This window comes from Triturus cristatus, chromosome 7 (assembly GCF_964204655.1).
Source record: "Triturus cristatus chromosome 7, aTriCri1.1, whole genome shotgun sequence".
Lineage (NCBI taxonomy): Eukaryota > Metazoa > Chordata > Amphibia > Caudata > Salamandridae > Triturus > Triturus cristatus.
The window spans coordinates 1,752,873,969-1,752,899,090 of NC_140590.1; the positions used below are offsets into that span (position 1 = coordinate 1,752,873,969).

General features: G+C 44.5%; 1 protein-coding gene across 7 annotated transcripts in view; it reads left to right on the plus strand.

The window, feature by feature from the left end:
• LOC146813000 (uncharacterized) overlaps nt 1-24,597 on the plus strand; it is a 66,213-nt gene extending 41,616 nt beyond the window's left edge. For 2 of the 7 annotated variants that reach the window (XM_085620014.1, XM_085620015.1), the window contains exons 5-7: nt 1,264-1,330; nt 19,495-19,612; nt 23,528-24,597. In XM_085620014.1, coding sequence (XP_085476140.1) covers nt 1,264-1,330; nt 19,495-19,587 — 160 coding nt within the window. In that variant the 3' untranslated portion in view covers nt 19,588-19,612; nt 23,528-24,597. Of the gene's footprint in view, nt 1-1,263; nt 1,331-1,649; nt 1,913-19,494; nt 19,613-23,527 lie in introns of those variants that run through there. The other 5 variants (XM_085620016.1, XM_085620017.1, XM_085620020.1 and 2 more) reach the window with 4 other exon arrangements.
• The last annotated feature ends 525 nt before the right edge of the window (nt 24,598-25,122 follow it).

The window sequence follows — 25,122 nt, forward strand, 5'->3', positions numbered from 1 at the left end:
ATATACTTTCCAACTACACAATGGCTTGTCTCTTTCCCACAGACATATTTTACATATACGATTAGTATCTTCATTTCCTTTACTGTTCTAAGCCTCAAACAGTCTTTGTCCCTCTGGGGGCGCATCATGATCCAGTTAGTGCTACTAATATTTAGTCCTTCAACGTAAACATTTTATTTTTGTTCTTACCACAATTTTTAATCATTTGATGTATGCTATTTCATTTTTCAAGCATTCACACACAAAACTAAGACCACTTTTTCGGGTTCCCACCGGTTACGGACCTTCAGACTCCACATACCACTCCATGAATCACACATTAAGTGTTTCTACTGTTTTTTTACTCTTCATAGTCTGATATAGTTTTCGTTCTTGCCACAAACATACTATCATCCACTAGTCACTGGAGGAATTAAGCTTATTTTTCCATGTTGTCTTTACTTTATCTTATTCATCTCCTAGCCTAATATACACTGAGAAGGAATTTCATCTTTTTAACACTGATATATACTTTGGGAGTGATTCTATTTTTTCCGATACACCTTAAGGACCACATCTACCACAAGGCTTAGCCTAATAACGTACAACACTAGGCAGTACGCTATAGTAGTCCTGTTTCTAGCTCCCCATGCACGCAGGCAGACATGTTTATAGCGTGGATCACAATCTCAGCTTTATCTCAGAGAAAAGGATTCTCGTTGTGATCTACTCGGTCAAAATCTTCCTGAATAAGGTAATACACTGATTTTCTTATCACTACATTTTTGCAATTCACCGATATTTCAGGTATTGGACTTTATGCATTCTTTTAACCCTTCAGTGCCCATGACGAGATGGTCTCGTCATGGAGCGCGGTTGCGCTGTGCCCATGACGAGACCATCTCGTCATGAGCCCCGCCCGCTAATGAAACGCCCGGCACAGGGCGGGGAAAGGGCGGGGCACTCAAGGGGTTAACAGATTCATCAATTTGGAGTGCGAACCGGTACTTTCGAACTCCAGAAGTTCTTACATTACACTCGAGTTTGCAACAGGCATCCCCGGTGAGTGTGCGCACTTCGCTCACGCATATCTTTCGAATGACCACTTTTTAACGTTTGTATTGAAAAATAGGCATCTATTAGGCCACCTTTGTTAAAACAATACCTGTTCGTCAATTAAACACAAAACTGTTTTGCATCAGGGAGGGTAACCAAACCTAAACATGAGCACCAAACATGTTAGTTTGTTGCAATTTATCAACATGTAGTTCACTTTCTTCACAGGATTTTCCTTTACCGTTTGAACAGTTCATTGCAGGCTCACATTTTGAGGCACATTAACACCTTCCAGGTATGAATAAACACTGTTGATCCAGTTATTTATTGATAGCAATAACCATCTTGGCTTCTTTCTATAAACACTACATTTTACTAACACAACTCCTATTTTTAGTATAAAGGGTGATTATAACCAGCACAACCAGCATGGAGTGAATTTTTATTTAAATTTTTTCTTCACATATGTCCAACACTGTTACCTTTTTATAACATTACATGTTCATCTATTGGACAAGGGACCACCCCTTCTTAAAAAAATATTTTAATAATCTCCAATGTAATATTTTGTATTCAGAGTAACATATATGTTGTATACATTTTTTTGCTTACAGAATATTACCCCTGAAGAAGGGACCTGAGAGTCCCGAAATGCATTGGGCTTAATGAGAGCCACGCAATGAGCAACAAGTGTAATGTGATGCAAAAACATACTTTGTATTGTAAAACTTGGATTGTACAAGACAATGTTTTTTTGATTTACGAATTTGATGTGTTTAGGTAACTGTCAAGTCCAAATGGTTATTCAAAAAGATGTTAACTACCATAACCAATATATTATGATTCTTATGTTATGAATTAATAACAATTCCATTTGAAAAGGAAATCTTGGTTTAGTTTTTTCTTCATAAATATTTGTAGATAACCAGTTCAAGTATCTGAACTTAACGTTCATTAGGAACAGTGCACACTACAATCAGGGTCTTTCCCTGTACGTTATTCAGTTAAATTAGCCTGTGACGTCAACACAGCTTAGTAGTGTGGCACCCTTGGTTAATAAGATTGATACGCAGAAACATAGAATAACAGAGTGCACCTCCTTCCTCCAGAGCAGTAATTAGAACATTCTGCCACTAGAGGGCAGAATGTTCTAACAAATTAAACAAAGGCCTCTCGAAGCTCTCCGAGAGGCATTTGTAAAACATTGGAATGTTGCTCTGCGGGCCTTTACCGGCCTGTAGAAGCAAGGAACACTCTATTGTCTTCAATGGAGCTCCCAACATTCCAATGTTCTAATAAAGTATATACAAGAGTCTCGAATGCTCGACCTAAAAATAGCTGTCTTGCAAATATCTTTTATGGAAGCTCATTTTACCATAGGCCAAGAACCCTCCATGCCTCTTGAAAACCTTTCTTGAACTGGGCCTGGCAATGCCATGTCAGTGGTTTTAAATGCAATGATCATTTGTTTCAACCAACTACCAAGCAAAGCTAAAGAAGCTTGCAACCTGTGGCAAGACATACCAAATGTGCCAAAATGAGACTGCGCTTTTTTAAAAAGATGCTGTCCTTGTAACATAAACTGATAATGCTCTCTGCAAATCAAGAGTATTTAAGTTCACTTTTTCAGGTGTGGCTGGGTTAGGAGAATAAACTGGAAGAACCAGGTCTTGAGATACATAAAAGTCAATTGAAACCTTAGGCACAAAGGAACGCTTCGGTTTCAAGATGACCTTGTCTGTAAGGAGACGTAGAAAAGAGTCAAAACAAAACAATGCTTCTAACTCGCCACCTCTTCACCCTGAACAAATAGCCACCAGAAAAGAACCTTAAAAGAGAGAAACTGGAGTTCCACTGACTTTAATCACTCAAAAGGAGCCAATTGAAAGCTCTTAAAACCTTTGGAAGTTTCAAAGTAGGAAGAGGACAATCAATCGCTGGGCGCTTAACCTCTTCACTGCGGCGCAAATTCCGCCGCAGTGCTGGACATTCCAATCGCGGGCGTGGTCATGACGGCTCCCGGCCGTCGTGCGCACACGCTCATTGTGACTCATGACGGCCGGGAGCCGTCATGAGCATGGAAGAGGTTAAGAAAATACCCTCTGAATAGCCTGGAAATCCAGTGATCTAATTTCTCAGCTTCTGGTTTACTAAAGGCTCTCATGGCTGCCCATTGGCTACGCAGTTTTGAAACTGCAAGCCCATCTATTATGAATTTAAGAATCTTTATCGGATCATAATTCCTAGGTGATAAGAAATCGCATATAGAGAATGATCTCCAATGCCTAGCATAAACCTTTAAGGTTGCCAGGTGCCTAGAATCTTAAATCGTAACAGCGACCTCCTCCGAACAACTTAAAGCATGAAGCTGCAACCTCTTAAGCTTCAAATCGCCAGATGAAGTCTCTTCAGAGACGGTCTGTCGGGGTTCGGTGCTAACAGAGGTAAGGGTTCCAGAGGATGCCGCCAATGGCGTGTGTGCTACTGACAATTGAAACAGAAAAGGGCACCAATTTTTCCTGGCCGAAAAGGGAATCACAAACAGAATCTAAACCTAATCTGCCATTACTTTCTGGATCACCTTTGGAAGCAGGTTGCATCATTAACTGAACACACTCAATTTTATTCCTCTCTGACGAGGCAGGCAGACACTTCTAAACATGAGTCAGCTTGTCTCTGCTTTGCCTTTGCTTTACTGGATGTCATTGAACTTCCCAGCAAACAGGATGTCAGTAAAGCAGAGTTTCAGCTGAGATAGACGTGGTAGTGTGAGTTTCTCGCACTGCCTATAAGGGGCTCATAAGTGTTTCAACTCCATGCACATCCAGTGCTAGGCCTCTCTGCATAGTGTACAAAGCCATGGTCCAACAAGTGCTAGTTGTAATGCTGCAAAAGTGTGAGATATGGACATAAAGGATTTGAGAAAAATGTCGGGAGAAAAAGGGCCTAAGCGTAGCAGAGTGAAAGACTGTTGAACAAAGTGGTGACAACTTGAGAGTTTGAAACACTCTGTTGGTCACACCGGTTTCCATACAGCTTAGTACATTTTTTAAGTCTGGGGCTTGTATTTTCAGAATTGAAACAATTCCAATTCTAATCCTTCACAACAAAATCATTGTTTATGTATCTAATACAGCTAACAAGCATTGGTAAAGCCAACTGCTATAGCTGTGTGAAGCACAGGCTTTTAGTTTACTCATTTAAAGCTCTGCCCTTAATTGAATTGTTCATGCCCATTGGTAGATTTTCTGGGCACTCTTCTTTGGCCATGCTCCTTCTAGAGCAGGGGTCTTCAAACTAGGGGGCGGGCCCTCAAGTGTTCCGGGGGGGGGGGGGGGAGGGGGCGCAAGGCTCTAGCTAAAAGAAGCATTGTGCTGATAACAGTGCTTTGTTTTAAGCAGAAAAAACATGAGGGGCAGAAAGTTGCTCTGTAACGTGCCATCCGTAACATCTTTTGTCATTTATATCCCGGCTGGGAGAAGGTGTCAAAAGGGAAGGGACTCCAAATATTCTTCAAAACTCCACCCCCATTTCTATTAATCACACCGTGGATACTTTTAAAAATTAGTAAGGCCTGCCTGAGCAGAACAGTATATTTAGCAATCCTGTATTAAAATGCATTTTTAAAACGGTAGCTGAACTCCACTGTAATGTTCAAATAAGGCTGAACATTTTTAAGATTGTCATTGTAATAGAATAATTAAGAAAAAATCTGAGGGATGCCCAATTATTTTGCTTTGGTGGGGGGGGGGGGGGGGAAGGGTGCATCAAAAAGTTTGAAGACCACTGCTCTAAAGACATCCCCAACTTATTTTTCATCCAACTTAAGGTACTAACTATTACCTAAGCAACACAAGGGAAAGACAGACTGCCCTGCTTGCTTTTGATTACAAATCAGTAAAGAAAATGCACAGGACTCTCTGATTGACTCCAAGAGATTGGTCGTCTGGGTAAATGTGGGGTCGTGGCTTTGCTAAATGTCAATTTCACTTGTCAGGTTTGTAAAGATAAGTAAACCCTTTTTGAGCTCTATTTGAAACCAAATATAGACTCCTAACCAAGGAGGGATGTGCAGGCTCGGTCACCTTTCCTGCAGGTTTGTGTTTAAGGTTGAGTTGCTTCTTCAAGCATGAGTGATGAGCAAATAAATAAATGTACGCATAAATATGTACTTACCTCTGAGTCAAGACGGGATTAAATACTAAAACATGCGCCGTACCATGTGCACCACAGTGCGTGATATTTCACAATCAGTTTTGCCAATGCTTGTGCTTGTTTACGGGAGTGCGCCCCTTTGAGTGGTATGTGGATGGCTTACAAGTTTTGAGCCTGTGAGAGATAAGGTGCCAAAAATACAATGCATAATAGGGCGTGTAGTAAAGAACTCCCGAGAGATGTGTGGGAAGTTAGTGGGCCCTCGTCCATAAACATAGTCTAAGCTCCTAAAACGCAGCAGGTAGTTTCCATAGCAACGCACACAGCCTAAGTGCCTCCTGCCAGAGCCGTGGCACCCTCTCGCGCTTACCGGGGAGCTTGGCTAGATGACAGGAGAGTATGTCATTGGAGGATGTCCCCTCCTGCGGCCAACAAGACACTGAGATGGCGGAAGACCCTGTAAATCTGAGAAGTGTTGTGCCACCGCCACTGCGTCTTTCTCCTCTACACTGTCCCTCTCCACAGACGGAATCTAGTGGGCAATCAGCCTTTGACTTAAAAGGAGATTCCACCGCGAGCAAGTGAGCAACAAATAATAGTTTCAAACACAAACCAGGAGCTCTGACCTGTGACCGGCAGCACTTCGCTGCTTGTGCTTTCTTTGCCTCCCACAGTGAATTGGAAAAACGCCACTTTTGTCATGCATGCGTACGATGTAAGGCATCGCGCGCATGCGAGACAGAGTGCAAATTCAGCCAAGAATCATAAAACAAACACTGAAAATGCAATAGGACTCGTATTTACACTAGCCCTATTGCATTTTAAACGGAAGTGCGGTCATTAAAGAAGGCACGAATGGGAGGGGGTGGGGGTGTTTGGGGTAAAAAAATTACGGACTGTGGAAGGGAACGGGGAGAGGCAGGGGGAACAAAACTGTTTTGAAAGTAAAGGGGCTGATAGCCTCGGAAGAACAAAACTGACGACATTGCCGTCAGGAGGTGCGACTAAGAAGCCAAAAACCAATCACAATACTGAATTTATGATTGAAGCCAATGAAAATTATGGATAGAAAGTGGGTGGAGCTTCTCCGAGCTATAGTGTATAATACATGCCTCGCAAAGCGAGCAGCGCGTTGTGCTGCACCGCTATGCGAGACCTAAAAAGCCCTTCAAATATAAAAATACATTTTATTTTCCTGTATTCTACTCGGTACTCATTGCGCTATATAAAAACTAAGGGGCACATGCATCAACAAAAATACCGATCACAAACGGGCAGATTCTCAGAATCTGCCTCTTTGCGACCGGTATTTTTGCATTTGGGATGCATCAACCCAAATGCAAATTTGCAATTTGAGTAATCGCAAAATTTGCGATTACTTACATTGCAAATGCGTTTCGCGATTCCCTAAATGCAATGCAAGATGCAATTCCAAAATGTGAAGTCGCAATTAGGGATCACAAATTACCCAGTTACACACACACACACACACACACATGGCCTTGGGGCATGTATGTGTGCAACATGTGGTTACATCTCAATTTCAGGGGTGCAACAGGGTGTCCTTTTGGCATCCTTGCACCATCCTATTCATTCCTATGGGCCTCTAGGCCTATAGGAATGAATGGGAAGCAATTCCTTAATTGCGATTCGCTATTTGCGTGTCGCAATTAAGGAATTTGTAGGAATTGCAATTTTTTTTGCGATTCCTAATATGCCTATGGTTTTTGCGAATCCTAAATAGCGGTTTCTTAAAATTCGTTATTTAGGATCAGCAAATCCTGACTTTGATGCATGTGGCCCTAAATAAATTAACTATTAATTAATGCAGAAAACTACTCATACCTCTTGGGGAGAAAGTCTGCGCTTTCGATTCTTTGATGTTTGTCAATGTGGAATGAAAATAAGGGCTTCGGTTTCCAAAAGTGGGTGCATGTATTTTTTCTGTTTAAAATACCCTGTTGTAGACAGTGCCAACAAACAGAGCAGTTTGTTGGCACCAGACATGTTTTAGGTGTTCTGGTGTGTGACTGTTCAGCATCTCTGCCACACAGCTTCTGTGGGTGTTGATAGTGAGACTGCATTGAAATAAAATACTCCAGCTAGTGTGTATAGGTAACCCGTCAAGGCCCAACAAGCTCAGCCTTTTTACCTTCCCATAGTCGGAGCAATTATTAATGCAATATTTTAGACGTTACCAAAGATGGGAGACCAAAAATAACCTTTCCTTTTCTGCATTCCCTATTGATTGTTGTAAAACAAGCAGATACTGAACCGAATAGCGTGTCTGAGAGCTCAACACATGTGGATTCAAAACCATCACCAAGGGTACAGGTGCTACCTCTGAAAAGGACCACACCCCAGTGTTCCATATTATATGTGCAGCGTAAAACCCCTTTCTTCTGACAGTGATAGAAACCTTTCCCTTGCAGCCTTGGGAGTGGCAGCGCATTCTTCATAGTTCTGGGGCTGCTAGCACCTCAAATGCCCCCTCCACATCCTTCTCATACACTTGTGTCAGCTTCCTTCTCTTTAAGATTCGTGAATACTTCTAAAGTTATTGGCTGTTCATTTGTTTCTGAGTTTGGTGTGCACAGCTTGAATGAAGGGCTTCAAAAGACCATCTGTGGTATGGGAATTTTCTCGCGTCATGTTTCGTTTCTGCTGATCACCTTTCACAACCCTATTATAGTTCAGGTTCTCATGTATGAGGTTTACAGCTGGAACCATCTAAAGAACTTCAATTTAAAATAATTTGTCTGATTATTCCTAAATCAGGGGTTTCTTACCTTCTGCTGAATAACGAGTGCTCTTTTACTGTGTTTATTTTCTCTGGGTGTTTAAATGTCTTTCCTGCCGCCTCATCCTTCCTTTCTCCAAAATATACAGACATTGTTTAATCTCCCTTCATAAGGTTTATAGCCGAAGTCATAATAGAACTATAACAGCGCATCTCTACGCCGCTTCCATGCTGCGTATTTATTCTTCAGCCCAAGTGGCTTCGAGAGATGATACAAACCCTAAGAGATCAGATTGTAGGGTTAGCTCCAGCTTTGGGAGGCAAGGTGAGGTAGAAAAGCACAGCCCATTCTCCTCGCTTGGGTGACACATTAAAAGCCATTCTGGTTGGATAACTCCAGCTGATCCCAAGTGTTCCTGAACCCATGATTACTGGGTGTGCGGATCTGTAACCAGTAAACCTCAGGGATCTCCAGAAGGGATGTGGGCAGAGACTGAGTCCAGCCACCACCTGACCTCCTCCATGCCAAGGTGCCAGTGCTCTTCCCCAACCCACAATAGCCAGACCTCACCCTGCACCAACCCTACCCACAACACACAGGCAACCTTCCCATTTACCTCATGCTCATTGCAGGGGGTGAATCAGAACAGAAAAGTCCCTGGAATCAGAGATAACCAAGCAAAAATGTACCCTGTAATCCTCGGTCCGCAGGATTAATTCCAGTTCCAGGGAGTGAAAGTGGCAAACGTTGTACTGGCTTTATTCATGTGCAGCAGGATAATGTCTGGAGACTGGTCTCAGTGCTACTGAACCAGGTATCTCATGCCTTCAATCTAGCCAACTAATAGGGAGTTAAGTGGTGCATGTTCCCACCTGCCACCTTGCTTTTTCCCGCTCTCCATTGGGCAGGGTTGTCTGTGTTCCACATTAAGCAGCAATGTAGTATCCCTCCATCTCACCGGCCACCCTGCCCCAGGGTAGGTATTTCTCCCATTGCCTCTACCAGCCCCCTAAAACATATTAACATTCAGTGAAAGGCTGGACTATGGCAATGCGCTCTACCTTGGCATCACCCATGAGCTCCAGCACAAACTTCAGCTGGTTCAGAACTCCGCGGCTCGCCTCCTTTGCAGGGTCCCGTGGAAATCCTCTATTTCTCCTTTTCTCATGACCTTCACTGGCTCCGTATTACTAACCGGATTAAATTTAAGGCCCTCTGCTTTCTGCATAAAATCAAGCAAGGACGGGCCCCCGGTTATCTCACGGCCCTGGTCCAACCTTACTTTCCCCCACGTGCCCTCAGATCGTCTACTCAGGGCAATTTTGTGATCCCCCGCTTCAAACTCTCAAGAATGGGCGGCAGTTCCTTTTCTTACATTGCCCCCAGATTGTGGAATTCTCTTCCGTCCACACTGGAACCATCTCTTATGAAATTCCGCAAAGACTTGAAAACCTGGCTTTTCTCTCTATAACATCCATGACGGGTATTCCTTGAATCTACTGGCGCCGGGAGACCCCTTGTGGGTAGCTGTGCGCCCTACAAATTAAACTACAAATACAAATACAAAGGCTGGGCTGAGACTTCACTTTTATGCCACACTGATGTGCGATTCCACTTGTCCAGTGGTGTGAGGGGTGTGGTCTACTGACGAGTGAATTGTGCCAGCTGAGCACATGTTGTCCCTGCTGCACCAGACCTAATCCGTGCTTGACTCCCGCCAGAGGTTAATCAAAGTTATCGCCCAGTGCGAGTTTAGGAGCCAATCTGTGATGTGAGATGATTCCTCGCTAATGAGGTGTAGAGAGAAGAACCGATTTGGGAAAAAGTGGGTGGTGATGGATAGAGTTTCTGAATGATGCAGAATACTCTTACCAAGTCAAGAGATCATGGTTTTAATCCATCACCGTTTTTTAGCTCACTGCACCATCCCAGCTCAGAACCTGGCTACATGCAAATTAGTCTGTCCTGTCCCAGTGCATGATGGGAACAGGGCAAACCAAACTACCAAGCCAATTCTTATACTGGGAAGGAAACAAGCTTCCGGGGACCGGTTTCTGGCATCACAGCCTTCGTCGGCCCGGCTTGCCTGAATCCTGATGGTGCAATGTGGGAGGGTATGCTCAGACGTGAGTCCCTTGCTCATTGCACCATCAGGATTCAGGCAAGCCGGGCCGACGAAGGCTGTGATGCCAGAAACCGGTCCCCGGAAGCTTGTTTCCTTCCCAGTATAAGAATTGGCTTGGTAGTTTGGTTTGCCCTGTTCCCATCATGCACTGGGACAGGTACAGACTAATTTGCATGTAGCCAGGTTCTGAGCTGGGATGGTGCAGTGAGCTAAAAAACGGTGATGGATTAAAACCATGATCTCTTGACTTGGTAAGAGTATTCTGCATCATTCAGAAACTCTGTCCATCACCACCCCCTTTTTCCCAAATCGATTTTATCCACACTAAGTGCGGGAGGGTATGCTCAGACGTGAGTCCCTTGCTCATTGCACCATCAGGATTCAGGCAAGCCGGGCCGACTAAGGCTGTGATGCCAGAAACCGGTCCCCGGAAGCTTGTTTCCTTCCCAGTATAAGAATTGGCTTGGTAGTTTGGTTTGCCCTGTTCCCATCATGCACTGGGACAGGTACAGACTAATTTGCATGTAGCCAGGTTCTGAGCTGGGATGGTGCAGTGAGCTAAAAAACGGTGATGGATTAAAACCATGATCTCTTGACTTGGTAAGAGTATTCTGCATCATTCAGAAACTCTGTCCATCACCACCCCCTTTTTCCCAAGTAGAGAGAAGAACCACCTCCCTTCTGCAGGTGCCTGTCTGACTCCAGCCTTCCTTCAGTTCTCCTCATGGCCTTTGCGTATTGTTTACCTCAGGGGTGTTCCATGAAGAGCCGATAAGGCTGGATCCATAGCAGTTTTTCAAAATATCTATTTTAGATAAATGTAAATACAATGAGTCATTCAGTATTTTTTTTTTTTTCGGCTCAAAGGGCATAAAGCACATAAAACAATACAAAACATAAATAAGTTAAAAGTCACTGATACAAATGCAACCCAGCTCATTAGGTTACAATCAAGACTCATGCTAGCCTTGTATACATCAGATGTCATGGTTGGGGGGGGGGGGGGGGGGGGCGGCACCAGTGAAAGTCAAGATCAGAAAAAGGGAATGGAGGATAGGGAGGGCAATCGGATAATAACATCCGGAGTCTGAACAAGAATTTGCACATCATGTCACGTCACTGCATCTGCTGGGGGTTGCTAATCAGATAAGGCACAAAACTTTGTCCTAGTTCTCCACAGACCATCAAATAAAGAGTAATTGCAAAGATCAATGGCTTACTGAGATCAGGTCTGAGAATCCTTAGGGCAACTTTATGCTCTCTAGTGCCCAAGTTCCGGCAGAACGGGAATATCCAACATCGCCTACTGATCTCGTAAGCCGGACAGAAGAACAGAACATGTTCTACCGCAGATGTCTTCAAACTGTTGGATGCCGAGACTCCCCCTCCCCCCCCCCCTCCCCCAAATCAACATTTTTTAGGCAAAAGGTCCACCTACTGACAAAACATTTCTAGAACCTGGTACTCCTCATCGACGACACATAACCCCCCCCCAGTTCCCACGTCAAATAATTTTTGCGAGGGGAAATATTATTAAATAGTGTTAAGCAAGCCAAAGGTTTGTGGGTGGCTGTGATTTGGTGTCAAAGGCTTACCACACAGTTCAATTAAAAAGTCTCTAAAAAGAATTACCTAAATATGCACAATTATACTGTGTTTTTTACAAACAAAACATAATTTGAAAAAACATATTTGGATGATAACACCTTTCTGAACTAATGTGATGAGTGTGCCTGTTTGTCTCCAGAGAAACGATCAATCTGTGGTTGCACCTCATTACTACCAGTTTAACACCCAAATATAGCAATAAGAAACAAAAATGTGACCAGTCCAGCTTTTCAAAGGGCCTTCTACTGCGCGGCAACACGTGTTGCTGCTTTTTAGTAATATTTGAACCGTATGTGTACTAATAAAAGGTTTTTGTGAAAATCAGCAGATGATGGATGATGTAGCCAATGCGGTAAATGTATAATGATGCTAAAATTACAGCAGCCACACAATGGCATATTTCCAGTGGCCCTGGGTATAATGGCTGTAATGCATGGGCTGCAACTTTAGTGCAAGGCATCCGAGGAGAACCATTCTGTATTTCATGAGATGCTGATGGCTTGGCTTTTACAGCTGCATGGAACTAGAGGTTGCTGAACATCATTCATCCTAATTAAAACATACCATTTACAATCATTATTGAAGAACCGTAAGGTCCAAGTAGGATGCTCTCTTTAATTCCCGGGGAGGAAGTGGTCCCTTAATCTTCTTTCACACTGTTTTTCTAAAAAGGTTTTTATTTTTAACATTATGAAAACAGACGCTACCATTTTAGCAAAATCTGACTCCTGGTTCTACTAGTTTGCTGCTGTTGTTGACTTCAGTCATGTTTGGGGTGAGGCTAGAGGGCCTTGAGAGTCTGAACATGGGGCGGGTTCAAAGATGTGGCTAAAAACAGAATATATTCTGTATGTGTTTTAGGTCTTTCACCATCCGGTAGCTACATGTAAAATAAAGGGCAGCTTAAATGAAAAATAAATAAATATAAAAAGTTGTTACTCAGTTGGAAATGCACTATGGTACGATATGAAACCTCTATTAGTTAATGCACTTCAGAGGTCAGTGTGTGATCAGAGAGCCACAGAATTAAATCTTGGTTCCTGCAGTGGAGAATAGTGACTTGTGTATTTTTAGTGCTATGAGACTGTGCTGTGACAGAAAGCACTGTGAATATCTAAGCCATTATTTCATACTTGCATTACACACAGTATAATATAGACTGCTTCACAATGCACAAAAGGTTTTACGAAAAAATGGTGCTTCCAAGATATAGATTTTATTAATACCCAGACTGTACTTAATGCTATTTATTTACATAACTGTCCCTTCAACACCTCCTCAAGAATAGTAAGCGCTATGTAAATACAATGACAATTAAAAGCACGCACTTCACAGTTCAGTTGTTAACTCATTGCACTACCTCTCAAAAATATTTCATTTTTGTTATCACAAAGCTTCAAGTGATTCGATCAATTTAAGCCAGTACTGGCCCCCAAGCATCCTTTACATGTACAGATTTCCCTTCAGAATTAGATTGTTGTTCTGCACATTTCCATTTCTTTAGGCAAGCAGCACAGTGGCAGAAAGGCTCGTTCAGCTGTGTGCTCGGCTTTGGTTTTACAGCACAGGGGAGTCGCTGAATGACACTCCAGCTGAAGAGGTTGAGGAATGTGTGCACCCCTTCACAAGACTCCACGCCCCCCCCCCCCCCCCCCTCCCCGGGGATCGTACCCCACAGATTGAAGAACTCTGTTCTAGGGTCTCCTTGGGGGCACCACAAACCAGTCACTTCCAGTTCTTGGCCCTAGGGATTTTGCCCACCTAGCTGTAAAAGAGTGAAGGGCTAGGACCCATAGCATAGTTGCAAAAATGGAGTTCTGGCTGAGGGAGGTTGTCTCATCCAGGAAATCTTCTCTGCTGTATAGGTCTTTGACTATAAGCAATGTGTCAGTCACGGAGGCTCAGTTTTCCTGGAAATGTAATAAGTTCTTTGTGCTGCCAGTATGCTGTTTTGAAAGTGTTCTTGGGTATCTTCTCCTATCTCCTCTGGAGCGCTCCACATTGTTGTGAGATTAAGTATTTCAGCTAAACCTGGCTGATACTGGTGGAGCTCAGGTGTAACGCAGATCTTCATCCAACACTGGATGGGGCATAAGCCAATTTCATCCGAGAGTGCTCTCAGCCCGAGATCAAGCCTAAGAGGAAGTAGGAGAGTATTTATAGAAACACCTACCAGCTGTCGAATGAACCAGTTTTCCACTAAGTCTAGTGCAGATGCATCCAAGTGGCCCCACAACGCTGCACCGTAGGTTGCTGTCCCCAGGGCTTGCAGTTGATATATCTGTAATGCCGGGTGGACAGGTTGAAACTGTGAGCTGTGTACCTTCTGATACTTGCTCCCCGTAACTTGCTCCAACTTTAGTCTGCTTTGGGTAACATGTGCCTGCCACCCCAGATGTTCGATTCGTGTGATGCCCAAATAGGTGAAGGTATGACCTCTTTCTAAAGGAGCCCCTGATAGGACTAGATGAGCCCTTGTCAAATGCCCTGGGTTTAGGATCATGTACTTGGTCTTGCCTATATTGATTTCAAGATCTCGATCCCTAGGAAATCGCTCAAAGCAGTCCTGGTCGTTTTCAGACCCATGGGAGATTTGGGCAATAGAAGGGTATCATCGGCAGACATGAGGGCAGCAATCTTCATGTTTGCCAACCTGGGGACGTCATTTTCATTCTGCCCTAGGGCATCTATTAGACCATTAATGTAGAGAGAAAAAAGTGTCGGGCAAGTACACATCCCTGCCTTACCCCCCTACTTACAGGGAATGGCTTAGTCAGCTTGCCAGCCTGGCCACACCTCACCTGCTCATAGTTGTTCATGTGCAACCCTCACTATAATATCAAGTAGGTTGCTAAGTACCCCTAGTTGTTGTAGCACCCACCACAGCGTTGGCCTGCGGACTAAGTCAAATGTGGAATGGAGGTCCACAAATATGACATAGAGGCGTCTGTCCTCCAGGGTGACCACCTTCCAGTACGCCATCAGGAGCCGGAACACCTAGTCAATCATAATTGTTGCCTCCGTAAAGCCTGCCTATAGTGGTGACATTTTATCATTTCCTTCATCCACTCCAGTAATCTACCAAGTATGACACTACAGAACAGCTTTTGCGAGCTGTCGATGACACTTATGGGTCTATAATTTGCAGGTGCATCGCGAGGGCCTTTCTTATTATGGGGATGATTTCAGCCCCAGCCCAAGTGGGTGGCATGGGGGCCCCTTTCAGAAAAGCTGTAAATAGCATAGAAAAGAAAGCTCCCCAGATGTCGGACTCCCTCCAAAAGACATTTCTGGGAAGTTTGTCGAGGCCTGGCACTTTGTTGGGTAACATACCCAGTATAGCTAGTCCTACTTCTTGGGTGGAAAATCACTGGTCATTAAAAATGCCCCCTAGGGCAGATGCTGTCATACTATTTTCCCACCTCTCCCAGGTCCTGAGTTAAGAGCCCCCGAATCCCTGAACCCATAGGATCGCTAACAACAGAGATCGGTTCTCCCATCTGCACATACTGGCTCGAGTGATGGGCTACCCAGTCACTGGCTGATATATTACCTTCTACTGGTCCAGACCCTCACCTACCACCAAAGGATATTATATTCCAAAATGTGTGATGATCTTTACATTAGCAGTGTATAAGAGACTCTCCCATCGTCCCCTTTTCCATTCTTTTTTCGGATCAATGTGGCCCTTTTTACGAATGCGCCTAGCAGCCTAGATCAATATCCTATCTTCCTTTTTTATTGCTATGACCAAATTGGTCTTGGCGTCCCTACAACATTTGTTGTACCAGGTCTGGGGTGCTTCCTCTCAAGCGATCGCCTGGTTTCAACAAGAAAGAGGTTCCATAGTTTCCCAAACAATCCTGTACAGATCTCAGTGAATGCACCCAAAGATACTTCCAGACCCCCTGCTAAAAAGAGGGCCGCCAATCTCTCTTTCCCTTCTGCCAAAAAATGAAAGATCTGAGAGGTCTCCAGTCTACACCATTTGGCCATACGCCAATTGCTGGTAATGCTCAGTCTCAAATGGCTCTCCAGTGTGGGTAGTCTGACCTTTTTAGATTGAAGTTGAACTTAAGTGCGTTATGGTCCAGACGCGCCATTACTTGCATATCCCCAAGATATGGCAATAACTTAAGGTCCAAGAGGATATAATCGATTAGACTAGTTGAGTTAGGGCAGTTTTAAAAGTGTGGGCCCCTATCCTGTCAGACCTAGTTTTACCATTACAAGCTCTTAACCCCTGTGTTAAGGTAAGTGCATTGATTTTGATTGCCATTGGGGTCCATTTCATAGTCACTGAAATCTCAAGGGCTGGAACTAACCAAAGTTCATCCTCATCAACCGATAAGGGTGAAATTCCAAAGCTCAATGGTTTAAATTGATAATTAAAATCACCCCCCACAATTTTCCTAGCATAGGGTGGCTGTAGGGATAGAGTGTATTCAGTTGTTCTAAAACGACTGATTCCCTATTGCTCCCAACAGATCTGTAATACACATTATAAATAACATAGATTTCACCCTAGGGATTCACCAGAGATACGCATAGTAGTTCTGGGAAATCCATCTCCACCTCTCTCAGGACCCCCTCTCAGTTGTCCTCACCCAAGTTGTGAGGCCCCCAGAATGCCTACCCCTTCCTGCTGTGACGGCATCCTTGGAAAAATTCACATAACCTACATAATGCGGGGATTGCAGAGACCAGGTCTCTTGAAATAAGCAAAAATCATATTGTTACATATATTCGCCCAATCCGGGAGAACTCATTTAGTAGCCAAACCTGCTACATTCCAAGAAATGAGTTTAATCTGCCAGTCTACAGCAATGGATTAGGCCCCCTTTCTGCGTCAATTTTTTTGGCATTTGTTAACAGTGCCGGGATCCCCAATGGAGCATCCTGCACTAATGGTTAAATCAATAACATTAGAGCCCCTGCTGTAGCTTCTAACATCCTGTGTAGTGCCAAGACCATCTGCAGATGGTTGCCCACCCACACAAATATCAGGCCACTGCCCTGCCACTATTATGGGTTTAGTAGTGCAGGTGATTGCTTAAGTCTTGCAAGTGTCTGGGAGCAGGTGCCCCCCTGATTCCTGCCCCTCCCTGCTAAATTACTGTTTGCATCCTCACAAGACCTGGTCAATTCTGGTGATTCCGGTACGAGATACAGGGACCAAATTAGAAACTTACTCTACACTGAAGTGGCTAGAGCCCTCAGCAACCAATCCTTTAGAGTTGTGACCGGGGAATTCCATTTGTCTTTCCACTAGAGGTCAGTCCACCCCTGCCAATGCAGTCAAAACAATTGTGTAAGGGTAAGAAAAAAATATTGTCTTGCCCCCTCTGGTGGCGACAAGACGCTGCCGGTGGGGGAGGTGGGTAATTCCTGGTCAATTGATGTAATGATTTAGGATGCTGCCAGAGGGCTGCCTGATAGAAATAACCTAAGGGTTGTGGCTGTATGTTGGACCCTACAGATGGATTAAATGCACCACCAAATAATACATTGTGAGCCAGGAAAGGAAATCTCAAATTAATAATAATACAATCACCTGCACAGTCCACCCTATTTGGCCCAGTCCAGGCTACTCTCCTAGTAAAAAGAATATTGTTAGAATGTACCACTGGAAAATTTCTAAACCGTGCAAGCCAATCCAAGTTTTTATTAAATAGCTCATCATAAGTCTTGCGTTGGCCTTTCTGGAAGTTTGGGCGTCCAGTTAAGACAACCACATAGGGGCATGACGCCGGAGGGAGATTTATCACCGGCAGCTTCGTAGTCCCCCCCCCCAGGGGCATTTGGTCTGGAGATGGCAGGGCGAGGTGTTCCATTGGTCTTCACCAAGGCCGGAATACCCAGCTGTAAAGAGGGGTTACAGATGCTGCGGTTCAAACTAACCCACCCCTGGACTCCAGGAGTGAGTTCACGTAAAGTTCTAGTCATGGGGAATAGTATAGCTGGGGGCAACCCTTAAGTTCACTCCAATGGCTACTCCTTACTCCCTGTTTCTGGCACCACTCTAGGTTCCCTGGCTATGTTGGGGTTAGTTCTATCAAGTGCAGTCTGGGCCTGTCGCAAAGTAACCATTTCCTTCTCTATGGATGCAAGGCGGGCACATATCTGGGTTAAATGCTCCACTAGGAGTTCCTGAACCATGATTATTTATTTATCTATAAACTCATTAAAGTATCCTGCTGGGACCACTTCGTTAGGCTCTGCAAGGGGAACATTGGGTTTTCCCTTTGACTGGACATGAATGGGAGCTGGGGGGCATGATGCCTCTCAGGTTTTCCCGCCAGTGGGCCGGCTAGTTTTCTTTGCTCTCACTGGGGTTTGTCCGTCACTATTCATGCACAGTTCCGTGGTACTCAAAGGTTGGATTCCAGTGCACCTAAAGAGAGACATGAGGGTAAAGATGTAGACTCCAGTGTTGGTGTGTCATCAGAACCCTGTTCAGTCCCCAACACAGGCGTCCTCTCCGAGTGCAGAGAAATCCGCCTTTCAGTGAGCTCAGTCTCCGTACTTATAACCCCAATAGCTCTATGGAACATTCTATCAATAGAGGTCGTCTTAGCCGGTGGTGCACTGGTTGGGTGAAATTATGTGGCCTTTCTTTTACCAATTGTTAACTGGATTGAATTTGCCCTCCAGATGGAATTCACCTGGAGAGAACCCCCCCCCGCCCTCCTCTGTATGGGCACCAAAGCAAGGGAGAGGTTCAAAAGCAAGTGCCAGGCAAGGGAATAACAATACCTTGCTTGTTTTACTTACGAAACCAATGCTAATTCAGAGACAACCAAAACAATTCAAATCAATTGACGTGCTTCCCCTCAAAGAGGCCCTTAAAGTATAAGCAAATTGTCCCTCTGTCCAAAAGTCAGCAGCGGTTTGGGGAGGGTGCTGCTCACTACTAGTCACTCTTAAGATGCCCCAGATTCCCAAAGTCACAGTCTGGGGGATAATCACCCAATGGCTCAAAGATGTATTATTACGAAAGAGTATAGACCTCCATTTAAAAATGGCCAGGATAGATAGACTTTAGGCGCATATGGGGGACTAGCATTTGTTGGAACAATGAGGTAATGAAAGACCCCCTCCCCCCCTACTTCCCAATAAGGATCCTGGGCCATATAGTCTCTTCACGGGGTAGAATAAAGGCTCTCCCTCAGGCCCAGATATGCTGGAGTAGTCCTGCAGTCTGGAACGAAGGCTGTTCATTGTCAAAACCATGTAATTCAGCATGTAGAAAGTACTACATCTACTGTCGCGATACACCAGCAAAGGCACACTATATGGAGGGCAGCCAATTGAACAAGCATTGGCATAGCCAAAAGGTCTCGCATTTGGGACCTTATAAGTATTTAGCCATGCAACAGCTGATGTTGTTGCACCAAGTATATTGTGCTGGATAACTAAACACTCATAAGGTCCCAAAGGCAAGATATATTGGCTATGCCAATGCTTGTTTAACGTTTCACAGTCTTGTTTTGGCTATGTTCAGAAATCAAAATTGTATTTTATTAAATTAAAGCATTTTCTATAAACTATATATTTTTTTAAAGAAATAGCTTTAATAACAAGGCTGTGGCGCTGTCATGAGAGTTTTGCATTCTTAAAGTGCTTGTGAAAGCTTGTTTGGGGTTAATTCTTATTTTTTTACTCTCTTCCTTTAAAATGGCAATATGTATTTAATGAATGCATTCATTCAGTGTGTATTGATTTTTAATGCCTATTTTGAAAGGGTTGTGTTAATAAAACTACATTGTGTCGACGTTGGAAGCATGACCTGCAGAATCAGCCATACTTCGATGTAATGTTCACCTGCAGGTTAGAAGTACATATCCGGATGGGGCGCACAGCCCACTGAGCTATCTTGGCAGCCAGTTTAAGACGAGGCACTTTAAAAGCGGAGAAATGTGAGTGGCTCAGCCGTCTTACTGCCCCAGTAAGTATTGTCTGGACACCTCCAATGACGCCGGGGGGGGGGGGGGGGGGGGGGGGTGACGCAATGGAAAGCCTGGTAGGGAAGAGCCAGTTTTTTTCACAGTCTGATGTGACATTGTTTATTACACGCTGAGGGGGGGACGCGATGGAAAGCCCTGCAGGGAAGAGCACGTTTTTCTCAGTCTGATGTGACATTGTTTATCAAGGCTCCGTGAGAGAATTTTACTGTAGATTTCCGTTTATTTGGCGCTTCTCTTAAAGTGTAAATATTATTGGAGACAAGTTTAGGGTTTGTTACAATAAAGTCTAAATAAAACAAATTACGGTCATGGAAGTGGGAAAAAGACACAGAGATGAAGACGGAGGAGAGAGCTGGAGAAAGAAATAAATAAATAGCGGTAGAGCGAAAGAAAGCGCGAGAGATAAGCAAATGAAGACGGAAGACAGAGAGGGATGGAGAGAGATGATGGCGGGGGCGAGATGATGGCGGGAGAGAGCGCGGTAGACAGAGTGAGGTAGACAGAGTGAGGTGAATACGGAAAGAAGGACGACAGAAGAGTCGGGTGAGAAACAGAACGGCAGGAAGGCAGCGAGAGGCGTGTGGGGGAGAGACCGAGAGGAAGAGGGTGGACAGAAAGAGTGAGAGCTTCGGAGGGCAGATTTAGAGAGCAGGCTCGAGAGGTGATGGAGAGGGGAAGTGAAACTATGGGAAGAGAAAGAAAGATTTGCTTGAGAGGAGAGAGAACGTGGAGACGGGGATTGGGGATGGGACTGGCGCATTAATGGAGAGGCAAAAAGGAGACCGAGAGGGTGGAGCGACTGAGTGGGTGAGGAAAGAGGTGCGCGCATGAGTTTGCTGGCCTGGGAGTGGTGTGTGCGTGCGCACGCACGCGCAGTCTGCTCTTTTTCGAAACACATACTCGTGCTCGTGGTGCACTCCTGCTCACTCCCGCAAGGAGGATGCCGCCACAAGCACGAGAATGTGCTTTGAAAAAGAGCTGAACGATGGCTAAAGGCTGTCAGGCTCGAGTCAGGGGACCCATGCTCTACACATGAACTCCACAGGCCGCTGTTAACTCAACATACAGCAACAACAGTCAACAGGGGTAAACAAAACGACTTAGTGTACCGACAAAGTCACAAGAAGCAGGTAGAAGAAACATTTGTGTTCAGGTTTTAGCCTCTCACGAATTGCCCTCCTAAACGTCTGTCCTGCAATTCAGATGTATGAGCTGTGGAGTAAGGGGCTTCACACCGCCTGCAGAAAGAGTTAATCCCTGGTAACTAGTCTGCCCACAATGATGGGCCCATGCAGAGGAGCAGAATGAGGTGACAACAATTAAAAGTGATTAATACCCAACCACATTATGCAACACCACAACAAACACCCCGCTACCCACTCTCAACAACCACAGGCACGCATGCAAGCCAACTGTGGCTACCTGTACCATAGTCTTGCTTCGCACTCACGAGTCTGGTTAGCAGGCAAATTGGAGTTAGATTCAGCAATTCCAGCATTGTGAGCGGCAGGGACAAGCTCAGCTTTCCAGACAGGATGCCATTAAACAATACAGACCGCAAGAGCAGTCTTAAGCTGCTCAGAAATGCACGAATCAAGTTGGAGAATGTTTTAAGGCTGCTGCCTAATTGCCACCTTTTCAAACATTTTGTTTTTGATGTATACGCAGGTTGGAGAATTTTTTTTATATGATTCACCGGTCGCCAGCTTTACTTTGTGAAGCATCCCCGACAGACAACGCACCCTTCTCCCCCCACTCCACCTCCACCCCCCCCCCCCCCCACACGTCGTTGTCGCAGGAATGCTGATACTCAATCACAGCCTTACAACGAAAACCTTGATGCTATCGCAAAAAAGCACTGACACATCCCAAGAGGATGCTGGCAAGCAGCACTAAGAGACCCGTCAAGCACGGCCTGGAGAAAAAATAAACCAAAACAGCGTCAACTTCAAATCGGCCGATAAGTTGAAAGACGATGGGTAATAAGTCACATACACCGCTTCGCACAGAAAAAAAGGATGTGCGTGGGGCTATCCACAAGGCGTACCACTGCCATCAGGGAAAGATGACCAATGCAATGCTTGCCCTGCTGCACATGAAGAGATGGGACTCGGATGCAGTCGGCAAACCCGACCCTTCAGTCGCAGGAAGAACATGTTGTGTCGGCAGCTTGCACGCATGTCTGACGTCCAAACGGTGGGGGGCCGTGCAAATCTCCTATTTGTGTTTTTTGCGAAGAAGGGTCACTACTGCCGTGGCATCGCTGCAATAGGTGGAGTGGGTGTGCAAACAATTTCACTTTCAACAAGCATTGACAAAAAGGAGACTGAGAGGGCGGAGTTAGTGAGTGGGTGAGGAGAGAGGCGCGTGTGTGTGCGTGCGCGCGCAGTCTGCTCTTTTTCGAAGCACATACTCTTGCTCGCTCCCGCAAGGTTATTGCCGCCACAAGCACGAGTATGTGCTTCGCAAAAGAGCTGAACGACGGCTAAAGGTCTCCTTAGCAGCGCATGTGCGCTGCGTAGGCGAGACCTAAAAACGGTGGTGTGAATACAATCTTGCCTCTTTAAACACAGCCACACTCACATAGTCCCGGTGGTGGTCCTACAACAGTTCATAAATGGTGCTTCCCCAAAGCAAAAGGACCAAGAGAAAAAGGGGCACCGACCTTGTTAGCAGAGAAGGTAGACGAAGGCGAGTTTCTGTTTTCTGTTGCCACATAGAAGTATGGCAGATAATCAAATCAAGGGTTTAGCCCAGCCGGACCTCTTCCAGCCAATTACGTGCAGAGGAAAGGGCCCGCTTTGGCCCGGACGTGTCCCACGCAGTGAGGAGATGTTGGTACTTTTATATCGCTTAGCAGTATGCAGGCAGGAGGGTGTTGTGGGACAGCGAGTCCCGAGCAGCTGTCGAAAGCGGCTCCCCCCCATGGCTATGGTGCAAACAATAGGAAAGGCTGCCAAAACAGCAGGGCGACATCTGCACTTTTATAGCGCTTCGCAGGATGCAGGGAGCAGGGTGTTGTTGGACAATGAGTCTCCAGCGGCTGTCGAAAGCGGCTAACCCTGCAGTTATGGTGCAAACAATAGGCAAGGCCCTGTGTAGATAGATGGAGGTTATCCTTAAATCAAGGGAGAGAGCACAAAAAGGGGATGGGAGTAATACTGAATTAAATCTCAACCACTGGTAAGTCTTCAGGCTGCATTCCAGTGCATAGTTCATTAGGCCGCCTGAGCATCACATACTGGAACTAACTATACTGAAATCGTTGTTTGGCCTGTTCAGTGAGATCCCTCTTGAGTTCTGCGACACAGTGCGCATGGGATCCATGACCTAGGAAGGGATGGACTGGAAAGCGATCAAGGGTGATTATCAATGACTATAATAAATTAAAGCCTTCCACGCGTCATCTTTTGTGCTATCCTTTGTTCTACTTTGAGATCATCAGTTATGGTAACCTATAAATTCAGATGATCTTCGGAGACATTTAGGACCTCACCTTTTCAGTGTGTGGCCTTGCACCTGGCTGCCTCGAAGTGCTGTTCTAGACCACTGTTCCTCCCTCTCAATCTGACCTTATGCTTTCTTCCTCCTCAGTGGTATCAGGCCCATGGCGGGGCTTTATACTTTCGCTGTAGACACTCCATACCTGCCCCTTAAAGTGCAGCATTCATTAGAAAAGCGTTAAGAAGCACCAGTCTGAGATCTATGTCAACCAACTTGTAACTTCCATTTTCCAAAGTACCCACACATTGTTAACTAGATACCTAGATTATCTCGCTTGTTTCCCTACTATATGTTTTTAAAGACTTTAGCTGCACTTGTGCCTTTGCTCATATATCATCAGTACCAATGTAAACTTCTTCCACAGTCCTGACAGTGTTTTCTTGTTGTTACAGGTTCACGGTAGCTGATTACTCGGACTATGCCTACCTCAATCATGACAACGTCAAAAGTGGAGAAAGTTACAACACGCGGCACTGGATTTGTAACAAAGTGTCTGCATATGAAAGAAAGTATAAAAGAGAGAAAACTGTAGCAAGTTTTCATTAGGGGCATTTAAAGAATGTATGGTGCACATATCCACAGTTACTCATGAAATGGATCCTTGCTGTTTACCACTACCGGATAAGATATTTACGGAGTGGGGTTGTCCGTCATGCATGACACACTTGTGGCTCCGAGGAAAACATCCGCTGAGCTGCTGGGGTCAAGAGTTACACTGTGCTGATGAGTCTCAAAAAGGTCGAAATATGTGTTTTTTAATCATGCGTGCTATTTCATTATGGAGTTTTCTAGAAATACTCCCCAAACCCATGCGGGTCTTAGGAGTGTTTTTACAAAGTTAATCGAGGTACATTAGCCGCCAGGCCAGTATAGGTTTCAGAAAGAAAAGAGAACATTACTTTGAAAACAGACTGATTTGTGCACATGATGGGACAAGACCTGCTGAAGAATTGCCTCTTGTTTTAATCTCCTAAGGCCAGGGAGGGCCATCAACAGACCCAGGATTTCTTCAGCCCCAAAGTTTTCATACTCTGAACCAATCAATTAAACAAGTCCTTCTTATCAGGTATAATAGGTAATGGCCAGATGTGGGTGGGTAATATTAATGTTAAGCAGCTGTTAGTGAAATCTTGGAAGATATATATATCCCAAAAATCAAAAGAAAAGTAACATTCTATATTTCTGGAGACATCGTGCCCAAGGAGAAGTTGTTGTCCCATTTACTGTAATTATTCAGAGTAGCAGTTTTTCCCACAGAGTACATGTTACCTATTCACCAAAATTATATATTTATTTTTTAAGTATAAATCTGTTTTCTACAAAATATCTGATTTACTAACATTTTAAAGATTGAAAAACATTTTTCAATGTTTCCACAATACTGGCTTTCTGGATACACATTAATACCCTTTTATAATGTATTAACTAATCATTCAGTCCCTATTAAACCATGTGAATATTCTTTGCCAAACTCACAACGGTTTTTTGTTTGAGCACCTGAGGTCACATATTAGAAATCAGTTTTTTGTGTTTATCAGTTCCTACTTTTTCCACACGACAGAATCCACGCTAAAGGATTTTGATCAGAGGAAATATCAGACATGTGGTGGTCTGAATGCAGAACAGGAACATTGGCTCACATTATAGGCATTCCTCACCATGTGGCTTTTACTAAATCACCGAATATATGTTGACTGTAAGACACATCTGTTGGCATACGATTCTTGAAAAGAGACCTCTAGGAGACTTAATGCTTCCAGTCTGTGGTCCATAAATGGGGGGGGGAGGGGCTAAGCTGCTCTGTGGAAGATGCTTTTTTTATATGCCCACATGCTATTAGCTGCTGATCATTGGCATTATGATTGTGGAGGAGAAGGCTGTGTCATCCTTTACACAATGGAGGATGGCATATTGAAAAGTAGAAACTGGTGGACTTCAAAAAAGGGGCAAATACTCCTCCATACCCTTTAAAATAGATAGTACAGGC